This window comes from Notechis scutatus, chromosome 14 (assembly GCF_049901735.1).
Source record: "Notechis scutatus isolate UNSWTSFEM ecotype Mainland chromosome 14, rNotScu1.2, whole genome shotgun sequence".
In the NCBI taxonomy this organism is placed as follows: Eukaryota; Metazoa; Chordata; class Lepidosauria; order Squamata; family Elapidae; genus Notechis; species Notechis scutatus.
Window position 1 is genome coordinate 9,256,705 of NC_142022.1, and position 25,829 is coordinate 9,282,533.

The 25,829-nt window shown below is 50.3% G+C and overlaps 1 protein-coding gene across 1 annotated transcript; it reads left to right on the forward strand.

Moving 5' to 3' along the window:
* Positions 1-1,426: 1,426 nt before the first annotated feature.
* Positions 1,427-25,624, forward strand: CRTC2 (CREB regulated transcription coactivator 2). Its single transcript, XM_087943722.1, is given in 18 exon segments — positions 1,427-1,438; positions 1,703-1,771; positions 2,991-3,204; positions 3,273-3,397; positions 11,113-11,214; positions 12,064-12,190; positions 12,375-12,432; positions 13,194-13,262; positions 15,497-15,600; positions 16,304-16,333; positions 17,356-17,438; positions 17,565-17,614; positions 18,672-18,706; positions 18,709-18,915; positions 20,801-21,246; positions 22,721-22,972; positions 23,132-23,369; positions 24,379-25,624. Coding segments are annotated over 18 exon segments (2,430 nt in total). The 3' UTR covers positions 24,588-25,624.
* The last annotated feature ends 205 nt before the right edge of the window (positions 25,625-25,829 follow it).

The window sequence follows — 25,829 nt, forward strand, 5'->3', positions numbered from 1 at the left end:
GCACTTAACGACTGTTTCGCTTAGTAACAGATACGTTGGGCCTCCGTGGTGGTCATTAAGTTGAGGATTGCCTGTTGGGGGTTCTTTTGGCGGGAAGTGGATTGCTTCCAAGCCTCCCAAGTTTCTAGTCCTTAGGGGAGGGATATTTTATCTGGGCTGTGGAGGGATTCAGAGCAGTCGCCCCCTCCCCTCTCCCTTTTATTGTACATCATCATCTAATGACCCCATAATCCCTTGCTGGGTGGAGTCTGGGCAACTGAATGGAGCTGAGCCTTTTACTGGCCGGATGCCTTTCCTGTCACTAACACAGAGTTTTGTTCAGCAGATAATATTCTCATTGAGCCCAGAGAGAAAAATATTGGTCTACCTAGGATCGAACCCACAGCCTCCTGATTGTGAGGTGACTCTATTTCTAGGCCACCACACCACTCTCCTCTCCCTTTTATTGTGTGTGTGTTTGTGTGTGGTTTTTGTGTGTATGTGTACACACACACACACACACCTCCTGTAAGTAAGACAATAGCTGCAGTTGTTGCCTGGCATCAAATCCCCTAAGGCTTTTATCGGCTGAATTAAAAATTGAGAATGGGCCTGATTTGATCACCCTCATCCGCTCTAAATCTTAATTAATGCACAGTGGAGTTGATGCAGGGTGCAATTTAGTGTGTGCTCTAATTGGCATTTTGTGTGTGTGTGTGTGTGTGTGTGTTGCGTAGCTCCAGCTTTCAAAGGTGCTGAATTTAATTGTAATTTAATGGTGGTTTTCCCCCCCCCCCCCTTAAAAATAATTCCATGCACGCTGCACCACATGCACCCTTAATGCGTCTTTTATTGCCGCAGGATTTAATTGTGCTTCTGTTAAGACTGCTGAGTGTGTGTGTGTGTGTGTGTGTGTGTTTGTTTAATGATTGCCTTGCTTCATTTGCAAAAATCTGGCCTGCCGGGACAGGCGGTAGCTTCGGGCTACGAAAAGAAACAACAACAAATGCTCCTACCTCAATTAATTAAAGTTTATTAGATTTATATAGGGCACTTCCTTTGAAGGAAGACTCCAACACACTGTGAACGTGTTAAAAGATTTTAGCTCCCTTTCTGTGAACGGTTCATCCTCGGCTTACGACCGCAATTGGGGTCGGGAAGGAGCAGAATTTCCGTCGCTAAGCAAGGTGGTTCTTTAAGTGAGCCGCCTCCTGATTTTGCCGCTGCTCCTTTCACCAAGGCGGTTAGACCATCACAAAAGAGACGCTGCAACCATTTGTAAACACACATGGCTTGTCAAATGCCCAAGTGGGAAAATGTTGTTGCAAGAGTTTGCAAAGGTTGCAATAGGACGACGGGGTTGTAAATCACTTTTGTTTTCAGACTTTGGTCGCTAAATGAAATGGTTACAAGTCAAGGACCCAAACTTTTTGCATCCGTTGAAAAAATGACGGGTTTGGTGAGTTTTTTTTTTTTTAAATCAATTGCCATTCAAATATTGTTAAAAATACAGCCACGTTTGCTGTCGGATTTATATATATATATATATATATATATATATATATATATATATATATATATAAATATATATATATATATATATATATATATATATATATATATATATATATATATATATATATATATATATATATATATATATATATATATATATATTTGTTCTGAGGTTCTCGGATTTGATGTGGATCTTGTTTTGCGTTAGATCGAGCAGCGGCGAGGTCCCACTCGCCATCTTCAGGCTGGTGCTTCGCTTAGTGCCGGAGTAGCTGGAGTAAGCACTGCTTACGGCACTGCCAAAGCACAGCTGAGATGGCGATGGGACTCGCCAAACGCTGCAGATACTTGAATCTACGCGGAGAAACGAATAACAAAGATCCATATATATATATATATATATATATATATATATATATATATATATATATATATATATATATATATATATATATTAATTTATTATATATATTATATATTATATATTTATTATATATATTATATATTAATTATATATATTATATATATTATATATTATATATTATATATATATATATATAATGTATGTATTTTAATGCACGTTTAAATGCATTGCCTTATGTGGGGGGGCCATAATATAGGGAAAGTTAGTAAATAATCAATAGTAACTGAGAAATAACAAAGGTTATTTTCCTTTACACAAAATTATATTAAAGAGTGGGGACCTGGAGTAGTTTTCCTTTAGTGAAGATGAATTAAATTAAAGAAAATATATAAAAGAGGGAATGGAAAGCAAAATAGAAAGGAGGATTAAAGAAGGGTGAGGAATGGCATGGAGGTTGTAGGTCCCCAGGATAAGGTAGGCAGGTGGATGGATAGAGGTAGATAGGTGGTAGATTAAATTACAGTTGGAAGGGACCTTGGAGGTCGTCTAGTCCAACCCCCTGCCCAAGCAGGAGAACCTACACCATTTCTGACAAATGGATTGAGGATGGATGGATAGATAGATGATAGATAGATGATAGGTTAGGTTAGATTAGATTAAGAGTTGGAAGGGGTCTTAGAGGTCATCCAGTCGAACCGTAGACCGTGCCCCATTTCTGACAATTGGATAGATAGTAATAAATAGAAGAATTGAATCACTTTTAACAGAATAAAATTTTTTTTTTAGATTGAACTGTAAATGGGGTGGGGCCAGAATGCTGAACCCAAGCGCAAATAGCAAAATTGTCGATTTATTTATAAATCTATAGGTGGCAAAAGACAGCGGGGAAAGCACTCTGTGCATGCCCAGAGACACGGTTGGCCGGGCGTCTCGAGAGAAGCTCAGCGCGCGCGCGGTGCCCGCCGGGAAAGGGAGTCCCCGCGGGCCCTGGGGCCAGGGCATCCGCGTCGCGGGGGGACGGGACTCCATCTCCGGGGTGCCCCGCGCGTGAGGGGGATGGCCTTCCGCCTCGGCCCGCGCGAGGCAGGCCGGGAGCGGAGTCCCCGCGGGAGGGGGAGGTTTCCTCCCGGAGGGCTCCGAGAGGGCGGTGCACTCGCTTTCCCGGCGTGCCCGCGCGGGCTTGCGCGCGAGGGGCGGGGCGCGAGAGTGGGGGGAGGAGGAGGAGGAGGCCGCTGAGGCGGCGGCGGCGGCGGCGGAGCAAGATGGCGGCGGCAGCGGCGGCGGGGGTTCCGGGGCCGCCGCGCCGGGCTCTTCGTCCTCAGGCGGAGGAGGGGCGGCGGCGGCGGGGCTTCCTCGTCGTCCTCCGCCGCCGCCTCCTCGGCCTCCTCGTCTTCCCCGGCAGCCGCCGCTTCGTCTTCTTCCGCGTCCTCGTCGTCCAACCCGCGCAAGTTCAGCGAGAAGATCGCCCTGCAGAAGCAGCGGCAGGCCGAGGAGACGGCGGCCTTCGAGGAGGTGATGATGGAGCTCGGCACCACCCGGGTAAGCGGCGGGGGACGGCGGGGGTGGGAAAGAGGGGCGCTTCCGGTCGAGGGAGTCACTTCCGGTTGGGGGGGGGCTGCCCGCGGGGGACGACGACTCGGGGGCCCATCTTCCTGCGCTGGCCTGAGCTCAGAGCTCTGGAGAGGGGTGGACTGTCCCGCCCATCATCCCCTGCCTAGTTTGAGAGTTTGGGGAGTCTCTGGGAAAGGGTGGATTATCTCACCCATCATCCTCTGCCTAGGCTGGGTTGGGGGTCCCTAAGAGAGGGATGGACTAGCCCACCCCATCATCCTCTGCCTAGCTTGAATTGGGGTCTTGAGGGCGGGGTGGGTTATCTCGCCCATCATCCTCTGCCAGGCCTGAGTTGAAGTCCCTGGAGAGGGCTGGACTACCCCACCCATCATCCTCGGCCTAGCTTGAATTGGGTCTGAACTGTCCCACCCATCACCCTCTGCCTAGCCTGGGTTGGGGGTCTCTGGAGAGGGATGGACTGTCCCACCCATCATCCTCTGCCTAGTTTGGGTTGGGGGTCTCTGGAGAAGAATGGACTATTTCACCCATCATCCTCTGCCTAGCTTGAATTGGGGGTCTCTGGAGAGGGATGGACTGTCCCACCCATCATCCCTGCCTAGTTTGAGTTGGGGGTCTCTGGAGAGGGATGGACTGTCCCACCCATCATCCCCTGCCTAGTTTGAGTTGGGGGTCTCTGGAGAGGGATGGACTGTCCCACCCATCATCCTCGGCCTAGTTTGAGTTGGGGGTCTCTGGAGAGGGAGGGACTGTCCCACCCATCATCCTCGGCCTAGTTTGAATTGGGGGTCTGGAGAGGGATGGACTGTCCCACCCATCATCCTCGGCCTAGTTTGAGTTGGGAGTCTCTGGGAAAGAGGGCTGGGTTGGGGACTGTCCCACCCATCATCCTCGGCCTGCTCCCCCTCCCCATGGCTCACAGCCCCTTTTAGAGGCGGTGGGTTCCGCTCCCATCATCCTCGCCTTCTTCCCCACTACAGTTCCCATCCTTTGGCTTCTGGCCCGGCTCTCATCCCTCCCCGTGGGGGCATCTGGGGTTCTCTTGACCATCCTCCCCTGCCCAAAGGGGGCCTCTGGGCCTTTTTACCCACCCATGGGGCTGTCCTGGTTGGAAGGCTGGACCACTGGAGTGGGGGGGGGGGAGATAAGTACCCTTTGACCCTTTGTGGGGAGGGTTTCTGGCTGGGAATGTCCTTTGAGGACGGGGTGTGTGTCTTCTGACTCTTCTTCGCACTTAACGACCGTCGCATCCTCCCCTGGTCACCTTTAAATTCAAACACTTGCCAGCCGACTCGGACTTACGACGGTTGCAGCATCCCCCGGGGGGGGGAAGTGTCACCTGATCCCCTTTACAACCTTCTGACAAGCAGAGTCAATGGCGTGGGGGAGGAGGGAAGCCGGATTCACTTAATGACCGCCTGACTAATTTAACGAGGGCAGTGATTCGCTTTAACGACGGTGGCAAGAAAGACCGTAAGACGGGAGGGAGACGAAAACACGACACACGTCACGCTCAGTTAGCCATGGAAATACGGGGCTCTGTGGTAGCCGTAAGTCGAGGACTGGCCGTAAATGGTGGAGGGGGAGGCATCTTTGGAATTGGGGAGGGGGCGGGGAGGCTTTCCTATCTCTCATTGCACCCCATTTACTGGCACCCCCAAACAAAAAAACAAAAAAAATCACCATTTTTGCAACTGGATCCTCTGGAATATTCTGGAGAAGTTTGAGAAACGGGACCGGCTGGAGAATTGTGTCCTACACAAGTTGTGACGGTGGCGTTGTTGCCTCGGTCCGGCCTCTCCTGGGAAAAGCGGGTGTCCCCGGAGAGGGTGGTGGGGTTAAAATTAGCCTGGACAGAGGACGAGAAAAACACGCGGGCGGGACGCAGGACGCCACCCACCATCTTGGAGCCTTGGCGTTTGGGGCATCGCCGTCCGGCGGGCCGGAGTGGACGGTCAGCCCACCGGAGGAGATGCCCATTTGGGGGGTGGCAAGGTTCCCCTCTGGGGGGGGCTGAGGTGGGATGGGATGGCTGGGTCTGGGGGTCTTTGGGGGGCTCGGACGTCCTGGCCCAGCCAGTGTGGCTTGGAGGGTATTCCCAAGTTCCCTCTGCCGGAAGACCCTAACCAACATGGTTAGACGTGGAACAGTGTTATTGTTGCCTCTGGAGCCAGTCGGGATGTTTGTTTATTTTTTACTTCCTCCCTCCCTCCCTCGCTTCCTTCCTTCCCTTTACTTTTTCTTTCTATCCTTCCCTTCTCCCTCCCTCCCTCCCTCTTTTCTCCCTCCCTTCCTGCTTTTCCTCTCCTCCCTTCCCTCCTTGCTTCCTTCCTTTACTTTCTCTTTCCCTTCTCCATCCCTCCTTTTTTCCTTCCTTCCTTCCTTCCTTTTCTCCCTACTTTTCCTCTCTTCCCTCCGCTCCTTTGCTTTCTTCATTTACTTTCTATTTCTCTTTCCTTCTCCCTCCCTCCCTTTCTTTTTCCTTCCTTCCCTCTCTTCCTTGACTTTTCCCTTCCATCTTTTCTCTCTCTCCTCCCTTCCCTCTTTTTGCTTCCTTCCTTCCTTACTTCCTTCTTCCTTCCTTCCTTCCATCCCTCCTTTTTCCTTCCTTCCTTCCTTCCTTCCTTCCCTTTACTTTTCCATTCCATCTTTTCCTCTCCTCCCTTCCTCCTTGCTTTCTTCATTTACTTCCTCTTTCTTCTTCCTTCCTTCCTTCCCTCCTCCTCCCTTTCTCCTTTTCCTTCCTTCCCTCTCTTCCCTTCCTTCCTTCCTCCTTTGCTTTTTCTTTCTCTCTCTTCCCTTCTCCCTCCCTCCCTTCTCTTTTTTCCTTCCTTCCTTCCTTCCTTCCTTCCTTCTTCCTTCCTTCCTTTCTCCTTCCTTCCTTCCTTCCTTCCTTCCTTCCTTCCTTCCTTCCTTCCTTCTTCTTTTCCTCCTTCCTTCCTTCCTTTCCTTTCCTTCCTTCCTTCCTTCCTTCCTTCCTTCCTTCCTCCTTCCTTCCTTCCTTCCTTCCTTCCTTCCTTCCTTCCTTCCTTCCTTCCCTTGACTTTTCCCTTCCATCTTTTCCTCTCTTCCCTTCCCTCTCTTCGCTTCCTCCCTTTACTTTTTCTTTCTACCCTCCCCTTCCTCCTTCCCTCCCTCCCTTCCCTTCCTTTCCTCCATGATGGCTCCCCACAGCCCCCTCCCAAAGAGCCCCCCCGGGGGTGGGTTCCCGGAGGAGACCATCAAAGAAGGGGCCTCATCCTGTTTCCCCAAACTTCAGATCTGGGGCACCGCAGAGTTCCTCCCCTCCTGGCCGACGGCCTTGGTGCTCTTGGCAGGGAATGGCTGGAGTGGCATCCGGGGGCACTGGGTGGCACTTGCCTCCCCTCCTCCATTCCCCCACCCACCCACCCAGCGGTCGAGCCTGCCGACCCGGACACCCCACGGGAGGGAGGAGAGCCGGGCCAGAAGCCAAAGGATGGGAACTGTAGTGGGGAAGAAGGCGAGGATGATGGGAGCGGAACCCACCGCCTCTAAAAGGGGCTGTGAGCCATGGGGAGGGGGAGCAGGCCGAGGATGATGGGTGGGACAGTCCATCCCTCTCCAGAGACCCCCAACTCAAACTAGGCAGAGGATGATGGGTGGGACAGTCCATCCCTCTCCAGAGACCCCCAACTCAAACTAGGCCGAGGATGATGGGTGGGACAGTCCCTCCCTCTCCAGAGACCCCCAACTCAAACTAGGCTGAGGATGATGGGTGGGGTAGTCCAGCCCTCTCCAGAGACCCCCAACTCAAACTAGGCAGAGGATGATGGTTGGGACAGTCCATCCTCTCCAGAGACCCCCAACTCCGAGTGTTTTCCAAAATCCCAACGGAAAGTTTCTTGACATCAGTAGTGCTGGTTCAATTGCTCACCTCCAATATTTGCATGCACAACACCTGTGCAAAGGGGGGGGGGGGGGGGAGTTCTGTATTTGATGCTCCAAAACAGAAATGCTCACGAAATTTTAAGGTTTTGGATCCCCCCCTCCCCAAGCCAAAACCTCCCTCTTGGCTTGTGCTCTTTGCAAGCTGCGGGCTGTGTTTGTGTGGCATGAACACTGCTTCCCCCCCTTCCGTTTGATTTACAAATCGAAAAAAATCCCCTTTATGAAAATATTTCTTCTTCTTCTTCTTCTTCTTCTTTCTTCTTCTTCTTCTTCTTCTTCTTCTTCTTCTTCTTCTTCTTCTTCTTCTTCTTCTTCTTTTCTTTCTTCTTCTTTCTTCTTTTTCTTCTTCTTTTCTTTTCTTCTTTTCTTCTTCTTTCTTCTTCTTCTTCTTCTTCTTCTTCTTCTTCTTCTTCTTCTTCTTCTTCTTCTTCTTCTTCTTCTTCTTCTTCTTCTTCTTCTTCTTCTTCTTCTTCTTCTTCTTTCTTTTCTTTTTCTTCTTTTTCTTCTTCTTCTTTTTCTTCTTCTTCTTCTTCCCTTTACGGAAGAGGGGGGAAAAAAAAACTTTCGCACAGGATGGAAACCTGGATTTTTCCAGAGATCGTGTAAATCACGGTTTGCAGGGACATGCGAGAGGCTCTTCGCCAACCTGGTTTTGGTGTCTTTATTTTATTTTATTTTTTTTGCAAGCGTGGTCGAGAGAGGAAGGAAACAATGAATAATCTGAAATGTTTTCCCATCTTGACCCTAAGTGGCCCCAGAAATGGCAGATTCTAATTCATCATCCGGTTGGATATGTGACACTTCCTTTATTCAAATATTTGGTGTGCGAGGTTTCAGCTTTTGGGGTGTGTGTGTGTGTGTGTGTGTGTGTGTGTCTGGTTTGAGTCCCATGGAAAAATCTTATTTTGCTTGCGGGGGGGCGGTATCTTGGTGTGGTCTCTTATTCCAGGTCTCTCCATAAAATGCTCCCTGTTATATGGCCAAACAGCCGGTTGATAACAGGGAGGAGGAAGCGGGTCAAGCTATTTTCCAAGGCACCCAAAGGCCAGACAAGGAATAATGGATGGAAACTGATCCAGGGAGAGATTCAACCTGGAAATAAGGAAGAATTTTCTGATAGAACAATCAAACCCGTGGAACAGAAGTTGCCTTCGGAGGTTGTGGGAACTTCATCCCTGGAGGTTTTCAAGAAGAGATTGGACCGCCATCTGTCAGAAATAGTGTAGGGCAGGGGTGTCCAACCTTGGCAACTTTAAGACTTGTGGACTTCAACTCCCAGAATTCCTCAGCCAGCTTTGCTGTCCACAAGTCTTAAAGTTGCCAAGGTTGGACACCCCTGGTGTAGGGTCTCCTGTTTGGGCAGGGGGTTGGACTAGATGACCTAAAAGGTCCCTTCCAACTCTATATTTGATGGGGGAGAAGTTGCCTTCAGAAGTTGTGGGAGCTTCATCCCTGGAGGTTTTCAAGAAGAGATTGGACTGGCATCTGTCAGAAATGGTGTAGGGTCTCCTGCTTGGGCAGAGGGTTGACTAGATGACCTGCAAAGTCCCTTCCAACTCTATCAATCTGTTAATTAATTTACCATCCCTGAGGCTTTCCAGAAGAGACAGGACTGCCATCTGTCAGAAACGGCGTAGGGTCTCCTGCTTGGATAGGGGGTTGGACTAGATGACCTAGAAGGGTCCCTTCCAACTTTGTTATTCTATGTTCAATGGGAGAGAAGTTGCCTTCAGAAGTTATGGGGGCTCCATCCCTGGAGGCTTTCAAGAAGAGACCGGGCTGCCATCTGTCAGAAATGGTGTAGGGTCTCCTGTTTGGGCAGGGGTTGACTAGATGATCTAAAAGGTCCCTTCCAACTCTATATTTGATGGGGAGAAGTTGCCTTCAGAAGTTGTGGGAGCTTCATCCCTGGAGGTTTTCAAGAAGAGATTGGACTGGCATCTGTCAGAAATGGTGTAGGGTCTCCTGCTTGGGCAGAGGGTTGGACTAGATGACCTGCAAAGTCCCTTCCAACTCTATCAATCTGTTAATTAATTTACCATCCCTGGAGGCTTTCCAGAAGAGACAGGACTGCCATCTGTCAGAAACGGCGTAGGGTCTCCTGCTTGGATAGGGGGTTGACTAGATGACCTAGAAGGGTCCCTTCCAACTTTGTTATTCTATGTTCAATGGGAGAGAAGTTGCCTTCAGAAGTTATGGGGGCTCCATCCCTGGAGGCTTTCAAGAAGAGACCGGGCTGCCATCTGTCAGAAATGGTGTAGGGTCTCCTGTTTGGGCAGGGGTTGGACTAGATGATCTAAAAGGTCCCTTCCAACTCTATATTCGATGGGGGAGAAGTTGCCTTCAGAAGTTATGGGGGCTCCATCCCTGGAGGCTTTCAAGAAGAGACCGGGCTGCCATCTGTCAGAAATGGTGTAGGGTCTCCTGTTTGGGCAGGGGGTTGGACTAGATGACCTATAGGGTCCCTTCCAACTCTGTTATTCTATATTCAATGGGAGAGAAGTTGCCGTCAGAAGTTATGGGGGCTCCATCCCTGGAGGCTTTCAAGAAGAGACCGGGCTGCCACCTGTCAGAAATGGTGTAGGGTCTCCCCCTGCTCGGGCGGGGGTTGGACTAGATGACCTGCAAAGTCCCTTCCAACTCTGATAATCTGTAAATCTGCAATTGTCCATAGACACGGCAGGCAGGTTCGGTTAGCTGGAGGGGACCCTCCTAAATATTTCCCCAACCAGTCCTTCCAGGTAGAGATTCTCAGTCCCCCAGGGCCTCTTCCAGGTATCCTCGACTTACGACCGCAGGTTGAGCCCCAGAATTTCCATTCCTTAAGCGAGGCCGTTATTAAGTGAGCTTCGCCCCATTGTTGCGGCTTTTCAGGCCGCCCTGGCTTTAAGGGAAGCGGTACATTGTTAGGACCACGGTTGTTAAGCAAACCTGGTCAGAAAGGGGATGATGGCTGACCCCTTGGAGGACACTTAGCAACCGTCATAAATACGAACCCCTTTGCCAGGCATCTGAATTTTGATCGCATGGCCGTGGGGGGGTGGCTGCCACGGTTGTCGAGTGTGAAAAAAATGGTCCTTTTTTTTCAGTGCATTTGTCACTTCCGGTCACTAAACGAACCGTCGTAAATTGAGGGTTGCCTGTCATTTTTTTTAACCCTTGTTCTTAGCGGGGTGTCAGGGGGCAGTTTTTAAACACCCCCCCAAAAAACTACCACTCTCATTTCCGGAGCTCTTAAAATGAGGCCTCTTTGGCGCGTACGGGATTGGGGTCTCTCTTAACTTTTGGGACCTCCGAGGTCTTCTAGTCCAACCCCCTTGGCTCGAGCAGGAGAGCCCAGTCCATTCCAGACAAAGGGTGGTCCCAATCTCCTCTTTAAAAAAAAGAAAAGAAAAAAAAACAAACTTCGCTGAACAAACAGTGACAAAAAAATAAGGCCGTAAAACGTAGCACAACGGACCCGCAACGGCTTAGCAGCGGGAATTTTAGTCTCTGTTGTCGTCGTAAGTTGAGGCTACCTCGACGGGTCGAGGTGCCAGGAGAGAGTTTGGTAGCCTCCGTCCGGCTCTTCCTCTCCTCTCGTTGGCTTGAGCCTCTGTTGCGGGACTGTACGTTGAACACACACACACACACACACACACACTGAGATTGTGGCATGTCGGAAAGAATGCTGTCCATCAGCTTTGTGAAGCCGCTGCCTCCCCAGGGCCAGTGAAGGATCCGTGCAGGCCGGCTCTGAAATTAACCCCCGTTCTGCTTCTCATTCCTGCCTTCAGTTGCAGGCTCAAAAGTTACGACTGGCGCACAGCCGAGGACCTTACTACAGCGGATCGCTGCCCAACGTCAACCAGATCGGAAGCGGCGCAGCAGAGTTTCAGGTAACCGTCGTTGGAACAAGCCAACATCCGGGGAAATCTTCCTTGGCATTTCTTCCCTGATGGTTGGAGGGGGTCCCTGCCCTGATTGGCAGGAGGGACCTTCCATTGGCACTCAGCATATGGAAATTGACACACGATGTACTGAAATGGACACATAATTGTTGAGATGTACTGAAATTGACACATAATTGTTGCATAATGTGTTGACATTGACCGTGTATTGGAATTGATGTACCAATTACTGAGGTTGGCAGAAAAGTATCGAAATGGACACACTGTGTATTGGAATTGACACACAGTTTATTGAAATTGACACATAATTGACATTGAAATTGAGGCATGATGTATTGAGCTCCACAAATTATTGAAATTGACAACATAAATTTTTGAAATTAACCACATAAATTTTTGAAATTGACACATACATTATTGAAAATGACACCACACATAAATTATTGAAATTGACACATAAATTATTGAAATTAACAACATAATTTTTTGAAATTGACACATAAATTTTTGAAATTGACACATAAATTATTGAAATTGACACATAAATTATTGAAATTTGAAATTGACACATAAATTTTTGAAATTGACACATAAATTATTGAAGTTGACAACCCAAATTATTGAAATTGACACATAAATTATTGAAATTGACACATAAATTATTGAAATTGACACCCATGTATTTGAATTGACACCCAACTAATTGAAATTGACACCCATGAACAGGAAGTTCCTGTTCCTCAATTTCACAGACCCCCCTGCCTCAGATTTTCACACTTTCACACACGCCTCTTGTCCCAACCGTGCCGCCTCTTTCTTTGCCTCCCCCTCCTTCAGGGTCCCCTCCATTCTCCGCTGGACTCGGCCCGGGGCACACGGCACCACGGCCTGGTGGAACGGGTGCAACGGGATCCCCGCCGGATGATCTCGCCGCTGCGACGTTACGTACGACAAATATCCTTTCGCCTCAAGGCGGGTTTTCCTTTCCCTTGGCTTGCGAACACAACACAGCTTGGGCTGGAGGTTCTCCAGGGATGGATTCCCCTTTGGGGTTCGACCCACAACGGGGAGCTTGCTGACTTGTTGACCCCAACGACAGTTGTCCTTAACACCCCCCCTATCACAGCGAGAAGGTTCTCCCACCACAGACTCTTACAATCCGAGCACCCTGTCCCCTCCTGCGCTGATGCTTTCCAGCTGGAGAAGGTGAGTCTTTTCCACACTTTACCGACAGAGCAAGCCATTGCTGTATAAAATGGGAGCCCACCTCCTTCCCTACTAGCGCTGATGCTGTTACCTAGCTTGGTCATGAAACGTCTGCAAGAAATCAACCTGGTTTAGGGAGCACCGAGGACCCCACAGTCTTCCTCCACCTCCACAGTTTTCCTCCATCTCCTCCATTTCCTCTTTTTCCGCTCTTTTTCCTCCTCCATTTCACAACCCACCCACCCCCTTCCTCCTAGCATTGATGATGTTACCTAGTTGGGTCATGAAACGTCCGCAAGAAAACAAACCCAGCCCAGAGAGCACCAAGGACCCCACAGCTACCATCCTTTGCTTTTATTTAATTTTCCTCCTCACTGTTTTTCCTCCCAGTCTCCTCCTTCCCCTTTTGGTCACTTGCACCTCAAGTTATGACCATAATCGAGCCCTGCAATGACGGTCATAAGTTACGACCATCGCAAAGCACGTCACCACAGAAGTGGAACACACAAGCACACAATTTTCTCCAAGGGTTGTCAGTTTGCTTGCTCAAGTTGGGCCAATTTTTCAACTTCTGGACCATGTTGGGGTAAGCAGAAACGGAGGCTGCCCTCTAGAGGGCGGGAAAGGAACCTCTTGTCTGGGTTTCTGCCCCCAAATGGTAGCCTGTGGAACTGCAGCCCAGATTTGCAAAAATCTTAACTGTTGGGAAGGCCAACCTTGGAGTAACTCTGGTGTTTTTCTCTTTTTTTGTTGTTGCAAAGGACGATGCCGTGGAGCAATTTCCCCATGGAGAAAGAACGCCTGTTTCGACTGCCAGCCTCACTCAACAGGTGACTCCTTTTTCTCCCAAGGTGTTTTACCCCCCCACACACACACACCCCTCTTTAAATTGACCCTTTGTTCCCACAAATGGCATCTCGAGGGGCTTTGGGCCCTTGTGAATCTGAACCCAAAGAAAAAGCAAAATATTTCCTCGTGTTGGAAGAAATATCCTTCTGGGTTTAGTTCCAAGTGGGAGAAAAGTTGCTTGGAAAGAAGGTTTAATGGTGGACAGGACCACGTGGCTCAGAGCTCCTGGGTGAAAAAAGGAAAGAGATGCTGAGAATCCCTTGGTTAGATGACCTCTGTTGGGCCCCACCTGCGTGTTTCCTGTTCCCGTGTAAGAAATGTATCCCATTGGCTGTCAGACACCCAGGGGGGCTTAGCTAACTTTGTAGGCTTTGCCTGGACCACATGGCTTCACCTGAGTGCCGCTGGCTGCTGGCAGTCTTCCCAGGCGCCGTGTGGGTGAGGTGGGTGGAGGCCTTTGTTATGTAGAATCCTCTGTCCCAGGCCTGAATGGCCCCGCCCGTTAACAAAAGGTGGGTGGGATGAGCTTCTGCCTCCCCGAGTTGAGTTTCTACTTCTCTTTTTTTAGGGGAAACAATTCTGCCTTTTTTTAGTAGAAAATAATTACATTTTCCTAGGAGAATATTTTTCCGCACCTTCTTCCCCAACGCTTAATCTCTCTTATATATATATATTTCCTCTCTTTTGCCAGTTCTGGAAATTTGGGGGAAAGTAAAACGAGCCCTAGGCTCATTCTCCTTTCCTCTGGTTTGCCTCTCATGGACCTGGACACACACACACACACACACACACACACACACACACACAACCCTTGGCTGCTTTCTTCAATGCACAAGGCCATGGAGGAGGCCGATGTGCTCACAACTCAACAATGACCCTCATTATGTTCCTTTGGAAGAACTGCAGTGGCCTAGCCCCCCCATTTGTCCCCCCAAGACATGGTTAGAAAGATAAGAGTGGAAAGGGAGCTTTGAAAGAGAGAGAGAGAGAGGGAGAAAGCAAGAAAGAAAGTGAGAGATGGAGGGAGGGAGAGAGAGGGAGGGAGAAAGAAAAAAAAAGGGAGGGAGGGGAGGGGGAGAGAAGGAAGGAAGGAAGAAAATGAAAGGAAAGAAAGGGAGGGAGGAGCAAGAGAGAAAGAGAAGGGAGGGAGAAAGAAAGAAGGGAAGGAAGGAAGGGAGAAAAAAAGGGAAGGAATGAAAAAAGGAAAGGAAGAAAGGGAGGGAGGAACAAGAGAGAAAGGAAAGAAGGGAGGGAGAAAGAAAGAAGGGAAGGAAGGAAGGAAGAAAAGAAAGGGAAGGAATGAAAAAAAGGAAAGGAAGAAAGGGAGGGAGGAACAAGAGAGAAGGAAGAGGGAGGGAGGGAAAAAGAAAAGGGAAGGAAGGAAGAAAAAGAAAGGAAAGGGAAGGAAGGAGGAGCAAGAGAGAAAGAGGAAGGGAGGGAGAAAAAAAAGGAAAGGAAGGGAGAAAGGGAGGAGGGAGGAACAAGAGAGAGAGAAGGATGGAGGGAAAAAAAGAAGGGAAGGAAGGAAGGAAGGAAAAAAGGAAAGGAAGAAGAAAGGGAGGAGGAGGGAGAAAGAAGAAAATCAACCTCTTTGGCAGCTTCGTTAACACGCAACCTCTCCTCCTCCCTGCCCCTTCGGGCTGCTGCTTGCGGCCATGTTTTGAACTCAGCGCCAGCTGGCAAGGCCGATGGAGGAGGGAGGTGCTGTGCCAATCTAAAGTTAACCTCGACTTGCGACCCCAGCCGGGCTCAAAAGTTTCCTGTCGCTAAGGGAGGCATTGGTTGGGTGGGTTTTCACGACCTCGCTCGCCAACATGGTTCAGTGAACAGCTGACGTTAGTAACCCAGTCGTTAAGCGAATCGGGCTCATTGACTTGGGCTGGTCAGAAGGTCGCAAAAAGGGGATGGCGTGAACCACCAACCTCCCCCTCCCCTCCCCCCCTGGGGACGCTGCGGCCGTCGTAAACACGAGTCGGTTTTGCCAAAAAGCTTCTGAATTTGGATCGTGTTGACAGCAAGGAGGCGGCCAACGGTTGTAAGTGTGAAACACGGCCCTAAGCCCCCTTTCCCGTCCCCACTGCCATCGTAACTCCGAACCGTCGCTAAACGAACTGTTTGTAAGCCAAGGACTAGCTGGATCAGGGTTTTTCTCCCCAGGAGTTAAGATTTAAACTCTTTTATTTCATTTCTTTTTAATTCCGCCTTTTGCAAGCAGAACAAATTCGGACTCGGCCCTGCACACCAGCGTGATGAACCCCAACCCACCAAACGCCTACCTGGGACCCTCCCAGGCGGGGCCCCCTCCCAATCGTAAGAGCGGTGAGTGGCTTGCGGGACGGTTGGGGGGGGGTCCTAGCACAGCGTGGGTCTTGCGAGAGGCCGGGGTGGGGGGTGGAGGGGGTCACGCTCCAGCTAGGATTTGGGGTTTCTTTGCCGGATGCATCTTCCCCGTCGATTCGAGACGATGGTCTAACGGTGGTTTGATGGTCCTTGTTGGGAAGAGAAGCGGCTGCTTTCAATCGCTTTGAAGGAAGAGGTGGGTCGAGAATGTATCTGCTGAATATAACTCAGCCCTGGCAACAGGAAAGGCCTCCGGACAGTAAAACCCTCGGCTCCATTCGCAAAGAATTATGGGCTCATTAAAATAAGGTGATGGTGGTGGTGTGTGTGTGTGTGTCCCGAGACTTCAAGCATGTAGCCATGTTTCTCAAAAGTTGGCCCCTTGAAGAGGGGTGGACTTCAACTCCCAGAATTCCCCAGCCGGCCATGGGAATCCTGGGAGTTGAAGTCCACCCCCCTCTTCAAGGGGCCAACTTAACACGAGAAGCGCTGATTTTAAGAGGGGCCCGTCCCAAGGAAGCTTTAAATTTATCCCCAGCAAAGGGGTCTCGACCTGCGCGAAGGCCCAGGAGGAAGGGGGAGAGGGGGGGGTCTGGGAGTTTATAGCCCCCACAATTATCCATTGCTATTTTTATTTTATTCTTTTTACATTTTCTTCTTTTTCTCTCTCTCTTTTTTTAAGGTTACCTAGATACAGATACGGATAGCAAAGGTAAGGAGGCCTCAAGTCTTGGCTTCTTCGCTTGTCCCCATCAGATGAGCATTTGCTTCTCCAAGTTGGGTTATATTTTTGTCTTAGTGGGAAAAGTGGGAGAGGAGGCTGTAATCTTCTCTCTTCTTGTTCTTCTCTTCTTTTTCTCTCTTCTCTTCTTTCTTCTCTTCTCTTTTCTTCTCTCTCTTTTTCTCTTTTCTCTTGTTTCTTCTCTTTTGCTCTTTCCTTTTTTCTCTTCTGGTCTCTTCTCTTTTATTCTCTCTTTTCTTTCTCTCTTCTGGTTTCTTCTCTTCTCGTTCATCTTTTCTTTTCTCTTTCCTTTTTTCTCTTCTCTTCTGGTCTCTTCTCATTCTCTCTTCTCTTCTCTTTTTCTCTTTTCTCTTTCTTTTCCTCTTTCCTTTTTCCTCTTCTCTTCTGGTCTGTTTTGTTTTATCTTTTATTCTCTTTCTCTTCTGCTTTCTTATCTTTTCTTCTCGTTCCTGTTTCCTTTTCTCTTTCCTTTTTTCTCTTCTCTTGTCTCTTATTTTCTCTTATTCTCTCTTTTCTTTTTCTCTCTTCTCGTTTCTTCTCTTTTCTTCTCGTTCATCTTTTCTTTTCTCCTTCCTTTTTTCTCTTCTGGTCTGGTCTCTTCTCATTTATTCTCTCTTCTCTTTTTCTCCTGGTTTCTTCTCTTTTCTCTTCTTTCTTTTCCTCTTTCCTTTTTTCTCTTCTCTTCTGGTTTCTTTTATTTTCTCTTTTCTTCTCTCTTCTGGTTTCTTCTCTTCTGGTTTCTTATTCTCTCTTCTCTCTTCTGGTCTCTTTTGTTCTCTCGTCTGGTTTCTTCTCTTTTTCTCTTATCCTTTCTTCTCTTTACTCTTTCCTTTTTTTTCTCTTCTGGTCTCTTCTTTTTTATCTTCTCTTCTCTTCTCTTCTCTCTCTTTCTCTCTCTCTTTCTCTTTCTCTTTCTCTCCCCCTTCCCCTAAAACTCCCCTGTGGGAAACTGAGGCAGCCTCCTCACCCTTCTCTCTCCTCCTCCTTCCCAGTGTTCCTTTTCCAAGTGCCTTCCATCGAAGAGAGCTTCTTGGACGACGGGAAGCAGTCGCTGAAACCTTGGGACACCAAGAAGGTGGGTGCCCGCTGCCCCCCTCGGTTCCAAGGGGGAAAAGCTTCGCCCCTCCCTCGTGGCCTCTCCCCTCCCCTTCTCCATCCCCCCTTCCCCCAGCCAATAACAGGCGGTTTCTCTTTTCTTCAGCTCTCCTCCTCTTCCGCCCGTCCCCGATCCTGCGAGGTGCCTGGAATCCAGTGAGTAGCAGCGGAGTCCTCCTTTCTCGTCGCGGTGTCGTTTTCTCTGAGCCCCTCCGATCTCAAACCCATCGAAGATTCCCCCAACTCTGCTTCTCTTTTTGAGCCAGGAGAGGGGGAAGGGCTTGGGGCGGTCAGGCGCAGCTAGCGAAACGAGGCCTTGAATTTCGAGCTTCCAGCTTGGGTTAAAAGATCATCCTTTCCAATTTCATTGCCTTCGTGGAATGCAGTGACCCTCAAGGTCAAATTCTCAGTTCTAACAGTAATGATCTCACCACTGGTAGAAAGGTAGCTGCTAAAGGGCAAAGACGGGGCGGGCGAGATTTCTCCCTGCGGGGAGCTGTGGCAAAAGTTGGCACAAATGAGCATGCAGGCTGACTATAAAAAAAAAAAGATGTTGAGACTCTAGAAGAATGACAGAGAAGAGCAACCAGGACGATGAGGGGACTGGAGGCTGAAACAGACGACGGACGGTTGCAGGAACCGGGCCTGGCTAGTCTAGGGAAGAGAAGGACCAGGGGAGACAGGAGAGCAGCCTTCCAATATTTGGGGGGGCTGCCCCAGAGAGGAGGAAGGGGTCAAGCTGTTTTCTAAAGCTCCCAAAGGCCAGACAAGGAATAATGGATGGAAACTGATCAAGGAGAGATTCAATCTGGAAATAAGGAGAAACTTTCTGACACTGAGAAAGAATCAACCCCTGGAACAGAAGTTGCCTTTGGAGGTTGTGGGAGCTTCATCCCTGGAGGCTTTCAAGAAGAGACTAGACTGCCATTAGTCAGGAATGGTGTAGGGTCTCCTGCTTGGGCGGGGGGTTGGGCTAGATGACCTCCAAGGTCCCCTTCCAACTCTGTTATTCTATGTTCAATGGGAGAGCTTGTTTTTTGGAAGTTGTGGGAGCTTCATCCCTGGAGGCTTTCAAGAAGAGACTGGACTGCCATCTGTCAGAAATGGTGTAGGGTCTCCCGCTTGGGCGGCGGGGGGGTGGGGGTTGGACTAGATGACCTACAAGGTCTCTTCCAACTCTATTCATCCCCTCCCTTTTCCCTCCTTCCTCCAGCATCTTCCCGTCCCCTGACCAGCCTGCCAACCTGCCCCCATCCCATCCACCCACAATACGGGAGGATCCCTGCCAGATTTGACCAACCTGCACTTCCCTTCTCCGTTGCCTACGCCCCTCGACCCGGAAGAGTCGGCCTATCCCAGCCTGAGCGGCGGAAGCAGCACCGGCAACCTGGCCAACACCATGACGCACCTGGGTATCAGCGGCGGGATGGGCCTCGGCCACAGCTACGAACCTCCAGGTACCAGTTCGGGGTGGTGGTGGGAATTCTTCTCGGACGATGCGTCGCCGGACAGGGAAAGGGAGCTTGGAGACGATGATGATGATGATTATAGCGAGCCGCGGTGGCGTAGTGGTTAGAGTGCGGTACTGCAGGCTGCTTCTGCTGACTGCCGGCCATTTGGCCGTTCGACTCTTCACTTGGCTCCAGGTTGACTCACTCAGCCGTCTGTCCTTCCGAGGTCGGTTAAAGGAGGACCCAGATGGTTAGGGGCGATATGCTGACACTGTAAACCGCTTAGGGAAGGCTGTAAAAACACTGTGAAGCGGTATATAAGTCTTAAGTGCTGTTGCTTTATAATCTATTTATATATATATAGATTATATATATATATATATCTATCTATATATATTATATATAGATATTATATTATATATATATATATATATATATATATATATATATATATATATATATATATATATATATATATATATATCAAAGTGAAATGCCCCTCACGCATCATCACAAAAACTCCAGAGCTGTAAAGCCTACAAACTTGACATTGGGCCCGTATATTCCTCTCGGCTTCTAGGTGCTCACTAAGAAAGGATTTATTATTATTATTATTATTATTATTATTATTATTATTATTATTGTTGTTGTTGTTGTTGTTATTACTGTTATTACTGTTATTACTGTTATTGTTATTGCTATTGCTATTAATTATTATTATTATTATACTATTATTATTATTATTATTATTATTATTATTATTATTATTATTATTATTAACATGCTGTGATGCTAAGGAGTTCTACCCCCTCCCCCGAAAAGAAATCTCTTCCGAAGGCAAAACACAAGCGGAGGAGTTTCAGTTTCACAGCACCAAGCAGCTTTAGTACTGAACAGTTGACCTAAGCCACGCCCAGGCTCCTTGCTGTCTCCTTGCTTGTGCAGCAAATACTGTTTCAGTTTCCAAACAGCCCTCAACTCTCACACACTGACCGTACGCTAGCCAGATGAATACCGATGAATGCTGGGAGGCAGAGGCAGAATTTCTCCCCCACCCCCTTATTTTCCTCTCCAAAAACACCACATTTCGTAGTTTCGTAGCGAAACACAGGTAGCATTATGTATTTATTGATCGATTGGCCTATAGGCCTTATCAACAATGTACAAGTTCAAACATGTATCCCCAATAAAATTCCTAACGAATAATTTAAAATGAAAGTAGGGCAAAATAACAATAGTTACAGGATAAAAAACAAATCATTTAACACATAAACATTATGTACATAAATACGTTCATCCGTACATTAATAAACGGAGCAAATCCCACTTCCTCCTGGCACTGATGATGTTATCTAGTTTGGTAAGGTCCGCTCCCCGATTTCAGTATCGGCCGAAGTTTGACCCTGTAACTTTTCCAAATTTTATTCCCCCACCCCCCCAAAATACGAGAGGTTTATCAAGCGGGACGGATTGTCGTCCCGACTCATCTCGTTCGTCTGGACGAGTTGTTGTTCCGTTGCACCTGGGGGGGCAGGACAGGGGAATGGCAGGATACCCCATCCATTTTCTCATGTGTCCTGGCAGATGTTTGGCATTTTATTCCATTTGTGTGTGTGTGTGTGTGTGTGTGTGTGTGTTGTACACGTGTGTCAAATCGAACCGTTTCTCCAGCCCGGAGGCAGCAAGGGTTTTGCCGGTTCCGGGAGAGGAGAGCTCGCCATTCTTTCACCGCCGCGGAAACCACCGGAAGTCCCCGGAGGCCGCGATACTCTATGGCTATAGTCAGCCATCTTTTGTGTGTGTGTGTGTGTGTGTGTGTCTTTCGTTTGTCTCATGGATTTATGCCTCTTTTTGTTCTCATGTGTGTGGTTTTTTTTTTGTGTCCACGCAGGGCTGTGTTCATCTATGCAGAGCTCTCTCAGTAACCCCTGCCTCCAGTCCTCGCTTAACGCCCCCGCCCTGCGCCCGGCGCCCTCCCACCTCAGCAGCCAGTCCATGCCTTCCTCCCTCAGCACCCCCTCGCTGTCCACCTCCCTCAGCAACCCTTCCCTCCCCACCTCGCTGGGCGCCCATGTGATGCCGCCCGTCCCGCCTAACCCCCGGCTGCCCCCACCGCACCACCAGCCTCCCCCCGGCTTTGGGGGCCCGGCCTCCTCTTCCTCCTCCTCCTCCTCCACTGCTTCGTCCCCGGCTGCCTCCTACGCCCCTCTGAACGCTTCTCCTCGGCGCAGGGTTCCCCTCAGTCCCCTAACTCTCCCCATGGCTGGAGATGCGAGACGACAGCACCCCAAACAGTTTTCGCCAACCATGTCACCCACATTGTCTTCCATCACCCAGGTATGCACCCAGGAGGGGAGAAGGAGGGGGCTTGTGACGGGAGTGTGTGTGACTCCCTTCCCCTTTGTGCTCCTCACCCCTCTTTTTTCCTCCTCCTCCTCCTTCCCTTCCCTCCTTCCTTCCTTCCTTTCCTCCCTTCTCTGTGCTTCACTTTTCTTTTCCCATCGCATTTCAACTTCAGCCACCTTCCCTCTCTGTCCCTTCTAAGGACCGCTTCCAATTCTTCCCCTTTCTGGTCCTGGTATCTCAAGGTCAGTCGTCCTCGACTTAACGACCACGACGGAGTCTCAATGCTCTTGTCGCTGAGCGAGGGAGCGAAGTGAGGTTTTTTTTTTTTTTTTTTACGCCGTTCCCGGACACAGTTGTTCAGGGGACAGAAACTGGGAACTCCGTTCTGCTCGTAAATGGAGGGTGGTCTGAAATCCCTCGGAGGCCGTGCCTTCTTTGGGCGGGGGTTGAGGTGGGCAGGTCCAGCCGCACCCAACTTAAGAGCTATGGTCTTTTGCAGGTGACGGAGCACCGCAAAAAGGCCAAAAAACAGATTCCTTTTTGGGCTGTTTTCAGGCCTTTTTGCAGGCCGTTTTCAGGTTGTTTTGCAGGCTGAAAAACTGGCCTGAAAATGGCCCTGAAAACAGCCCCAAAACAGGGCCAAAAAAGAGGCATGCAAGGCCAAACACCGCGCCAGCTGGCTGGTTTTGGGTTTCTGGTTTCTGGCAGCTGGTCTTTTGTGGGTGAGGGAGCACCGGAAAAAGACCAAAAAACAGACCCCTTTTGGTTCATTTCCAGGCCATTTTTGGGCCAAAAACAGCCTGAAAATGGCCCTGAAAACAGCTGGAAAACGGCCTAAAACGACCCCCAAAACAGCCTGAAAACAGCCCCCAAATGGCCAAAAAACCAGGCTCGCACGCACCGGCCAGCTGGTCTTTGGGTTTCCGGTGCTTGGCACGCACACATGTATTTGCGTGCCCGCCTGTTCCGGCTTGGGTACTCGGTGCTAAAAAGGTTCACCATCACTGCCCTACCCTGAGCATACAGGGGTGTCAAACTCGATTTACTTGGTGTACAAATTAGGGTTCTTTGACCTGGGGGGCGGGCTGGGTGTGGCCAGGGTGGACGTGGCCAGCTCAATGTCACTCGTGTCCGGGGTTGGCACCTGTGAGGGCCCGAGCACTCCGCCAGTGGGAACGGACTCCCGAGCTCCGTTTTTGGCTGCGACGGTCTCCTGCAACCCTCGGCCCACGAAAACGGAGTTCCGGAGGGCCGCCCACTGCCATCCTGAGCTCCATTTTCATTGCCCGAGGCACCGCGGTCCGGGCCTTCCGTGTTTCCAAGGCCAGATCTCAGCACCCCACGGCCTTGAGTTTGACTCCCCAACGTAGCAGGTGCGAAGAGCGGCCCCTCCCCTCCCCAAAGGACTACGTCGCCCCCACCCGTGGGGCGTTCCCCTTTTCTGACTGTCCCCTCCCGCCTCCAGGGTGTACCGTTGGACACCAGCAAGCTCCCTGCAGAGCAGCGGCTTCCGCCCTACCCTTACAGCCAGCCAGGCGTGCTCCTTCAGCACAGCCAAAAGTCCCAGCACCCGGTGCCCGGAGGAGTCCTGACCTCTCCTCAAACCCGCCAGGCGTCGTCTCAACCGCCCTGTCCCTACACGGCACATTACCAGCCGAATTCCATGCTCCAGCACCAGCTCAACCAGCCGTTGGGTGACTTCGGCCCGGCAACGTGAGTTTCAACCCCCCTCCCTCCCTCCCCATTTCTTGATTTCCCAGGCTCGTAGCGGCGGGCAGGGGATCTCTGGGGGCCACGTAGTCTCACCCCGCCCCTGCTCGGCGCCGAAGACAACCCTCCGATGACGGGACGTACGCTCCTTCTCTTCTCCCCGCAGTTCGACCAATATGGCTTTGTCGACAACATGACGGGAGGTTTTGCCTTCAACAGCAACGCCTTCGCGGAAGACATGGGTGCCTTTAATTACTCGCCGGGCGACAACATGGGGCCGCCGGCGGGTGGAGGGGGCGGCCACAGCAGCAACAGCACCGCTATGAATGATCCCCACTTACTCGGTCGTCAGAACCTGAGCAATTGCAGCCGTTACGGTCCTGTTCCTAACATCATTCTCACAGGTAACAGTCGCCAGCTGTTTTGCAGCGGGGTAGGTGGGTGTGTTGAATGTTGGCCGCCCGGCGATGAGTCGCACGGAAGTAGCCGTCTTCAGCTCTTGAGCGGACGGCTCCCAAACCTCTCTCTCGGGACACTCCCCCCCGGTCTCGTCGAAAAGATCAAACGAGATCGGGCGGATTTGGGAGCAGAGTTTGCTCAGCGGGTGAGGACGCCGAGAAGGTTCGCGTTTGAGACTTGTGGTTGCTGCCACGAGATGGGATTGAGTTCCCATCCCTCGCTCCAGCTCCTGCCAATGCCAGTAGTTTGAAAGCAGAGGAACCGTGGGTCGATAGATGGGTACCACTTTGGCGGACAACGGGGACACAGAAGGAGCCCCCAACTGGGCCCCCTCCCCCGGGCAATGGGTATACCACAGTCCAATCCTTTCAACCCGCTTTGGTGCTCCTGGTCTGCACGCCATCAAACTTGCCTGCTAAGTTGCTATTTTTCCTTCTTTTCCCCGAGCGTCTGCTGTGCGGGGAGATTTAGATTCGCTAGAAAGCAGGAAATCGTTGCATAATCTAAAAGCAGAGCTGAACCTTCCTTAGGACCAAAGCTTTTATTTTTTCAGTGCAGACTCAGGCAGCAGATGGCAGAAAGGTAGATCTCTGAGTGAATCTGTGATTCTGCGAACGAGTCAATCTGCCTGCCTGCTTTGCTTTCTTTTGGGTAAAAGTTGCTCTTTTTCATTAAAAAAAAAATTTCAATATTCACATCAATATTTATAATATTTACATACAAGCCGTGCCCACCCAGTCACATGACCACCAAGCCAAGCCCACAAATTAGGCCACGCCCACAGAACCGGTGGTTCAGACATTTGAATCCCACCATTGAGTAGGATAGATTAGCGTTCTTCCTGCATCCTAGCTCTTGGGACCGCAGTTTCGGCCTGCCACGGGGTCCCGATTGGCCTTTGGGTTCCAACCGCCCCGTTGTGTAGCTGTGGGTGTCTTTGATTTTCCTTCGTAGGGGATTCCTCGCCTGGCATCTCCAAAGAAATCGCCAGCGTATTGGCGGGCATGCCGGGCTTCGAAATGGACGCGGCTTCCCTGGGCCTGGACGAGGACCTGAAGATCGAGCCGCTGAGCTTGGACGGACTCAATATGCTGAGCGACTCTTATGTCCTGCTGAGCGACCCGTCTGTCGAAGACTCCTTCCGCACCGACCGGCTCCAGTGAACCAGAAGGGGTTGACCAGAGACACCCCAACCCCAAAACGCCACCAACTCCCACCCACCCACCACCCCCGACTCTTAGCAGGGAGAGCGGGACCCTCGCGAGCCGTGGAGAATCAAACGGGCCGCGTTTGCCAATCCTCGGGGGTGGGATCAAGACAGAAGCGGACGATTCGCGCTTTGCTTCCTCCCCGTTTTCCCAAACGCCGCGTTTCCCCTCCTCCCCACAAACACACACACACACACACACACCTGGGGGGAAGAGACCCTGTAGCTTCAGTAGCTTGAACGCTCCTAAGCTTGGCCGAGAGGTTCAGCCCGGCCCTGGGGTCAAAGGACTCGAGGAGCAGGGCAACGAGACCGCGGGATCCTTTCACACGCACCCGGTGTCGGATGGACCGTACGAGCAGAAGAAGCGAGGAAGGAGGAATCCCCTTCCCAGATGTATCCGGGTTGGGCGAGACCGGGGTGTGGGTGTGTGCGTGTGGGTGTCACTTTCTGAACCCCCCCGAATCAAGGAACGGGGCGATGTGAAAAGCATCTCGGATGTCTTTCGCCCCGCGTCTCGTTCCCCGACAAGGTGGCTCCCGGAGGGAGGACAGAAGAGAGAATGTCAATCGTGTTTGTTTATCGTTTCCCCCCCGCCTCCCTTTTCTCTCGCCTAACCGATTTCTTGCTGTCTTTTTAATTTTATTTTTAAAAGAATTCTGTACATAACCCTTCCTCGGTTTTTTCCTCCTCCTCCTCCTCCTCCTTTTCTCTCTCTGTCTCAAAACTGCCATGTTTCCCCCTGGAGAGATGAAGGAGCATCGTTTTCCTAGTTTAAGGCACTTCTAACTTTTGCATTCTTAATCCGTCGGAGCAGCCGAGGGCCGGGGCGAGGGAGGGGGAAATGGTGGGAAGACAACCCCCAACCCCCAAGCTGGGGTCAGCCACAGACCCGGCTTGTCGCCTCCTTCCACTAACCTCCCCTTTGAGGAGGACATGAACCAGAATGATTTTATTATTATTTTTTAAATACATGTGAATTATCATGACGTTCCCCGTTCTCCGTTTGTGGTTGTTCTGTCTCTCTCTCGCACCCCTGACCTAAAATCAGAATATATCGACAAGTATAAGGCAGTTGTTAGCCGGTCACAACCTCCGGACGCACCCATCTTCCAATTGTGTGTGTGTGTGTGTGTGTGTGTACAGAGCCAGACTGCCACGGAGAGCGAGCGCATGGCCTTTTCCGTTTGTGCCGGCC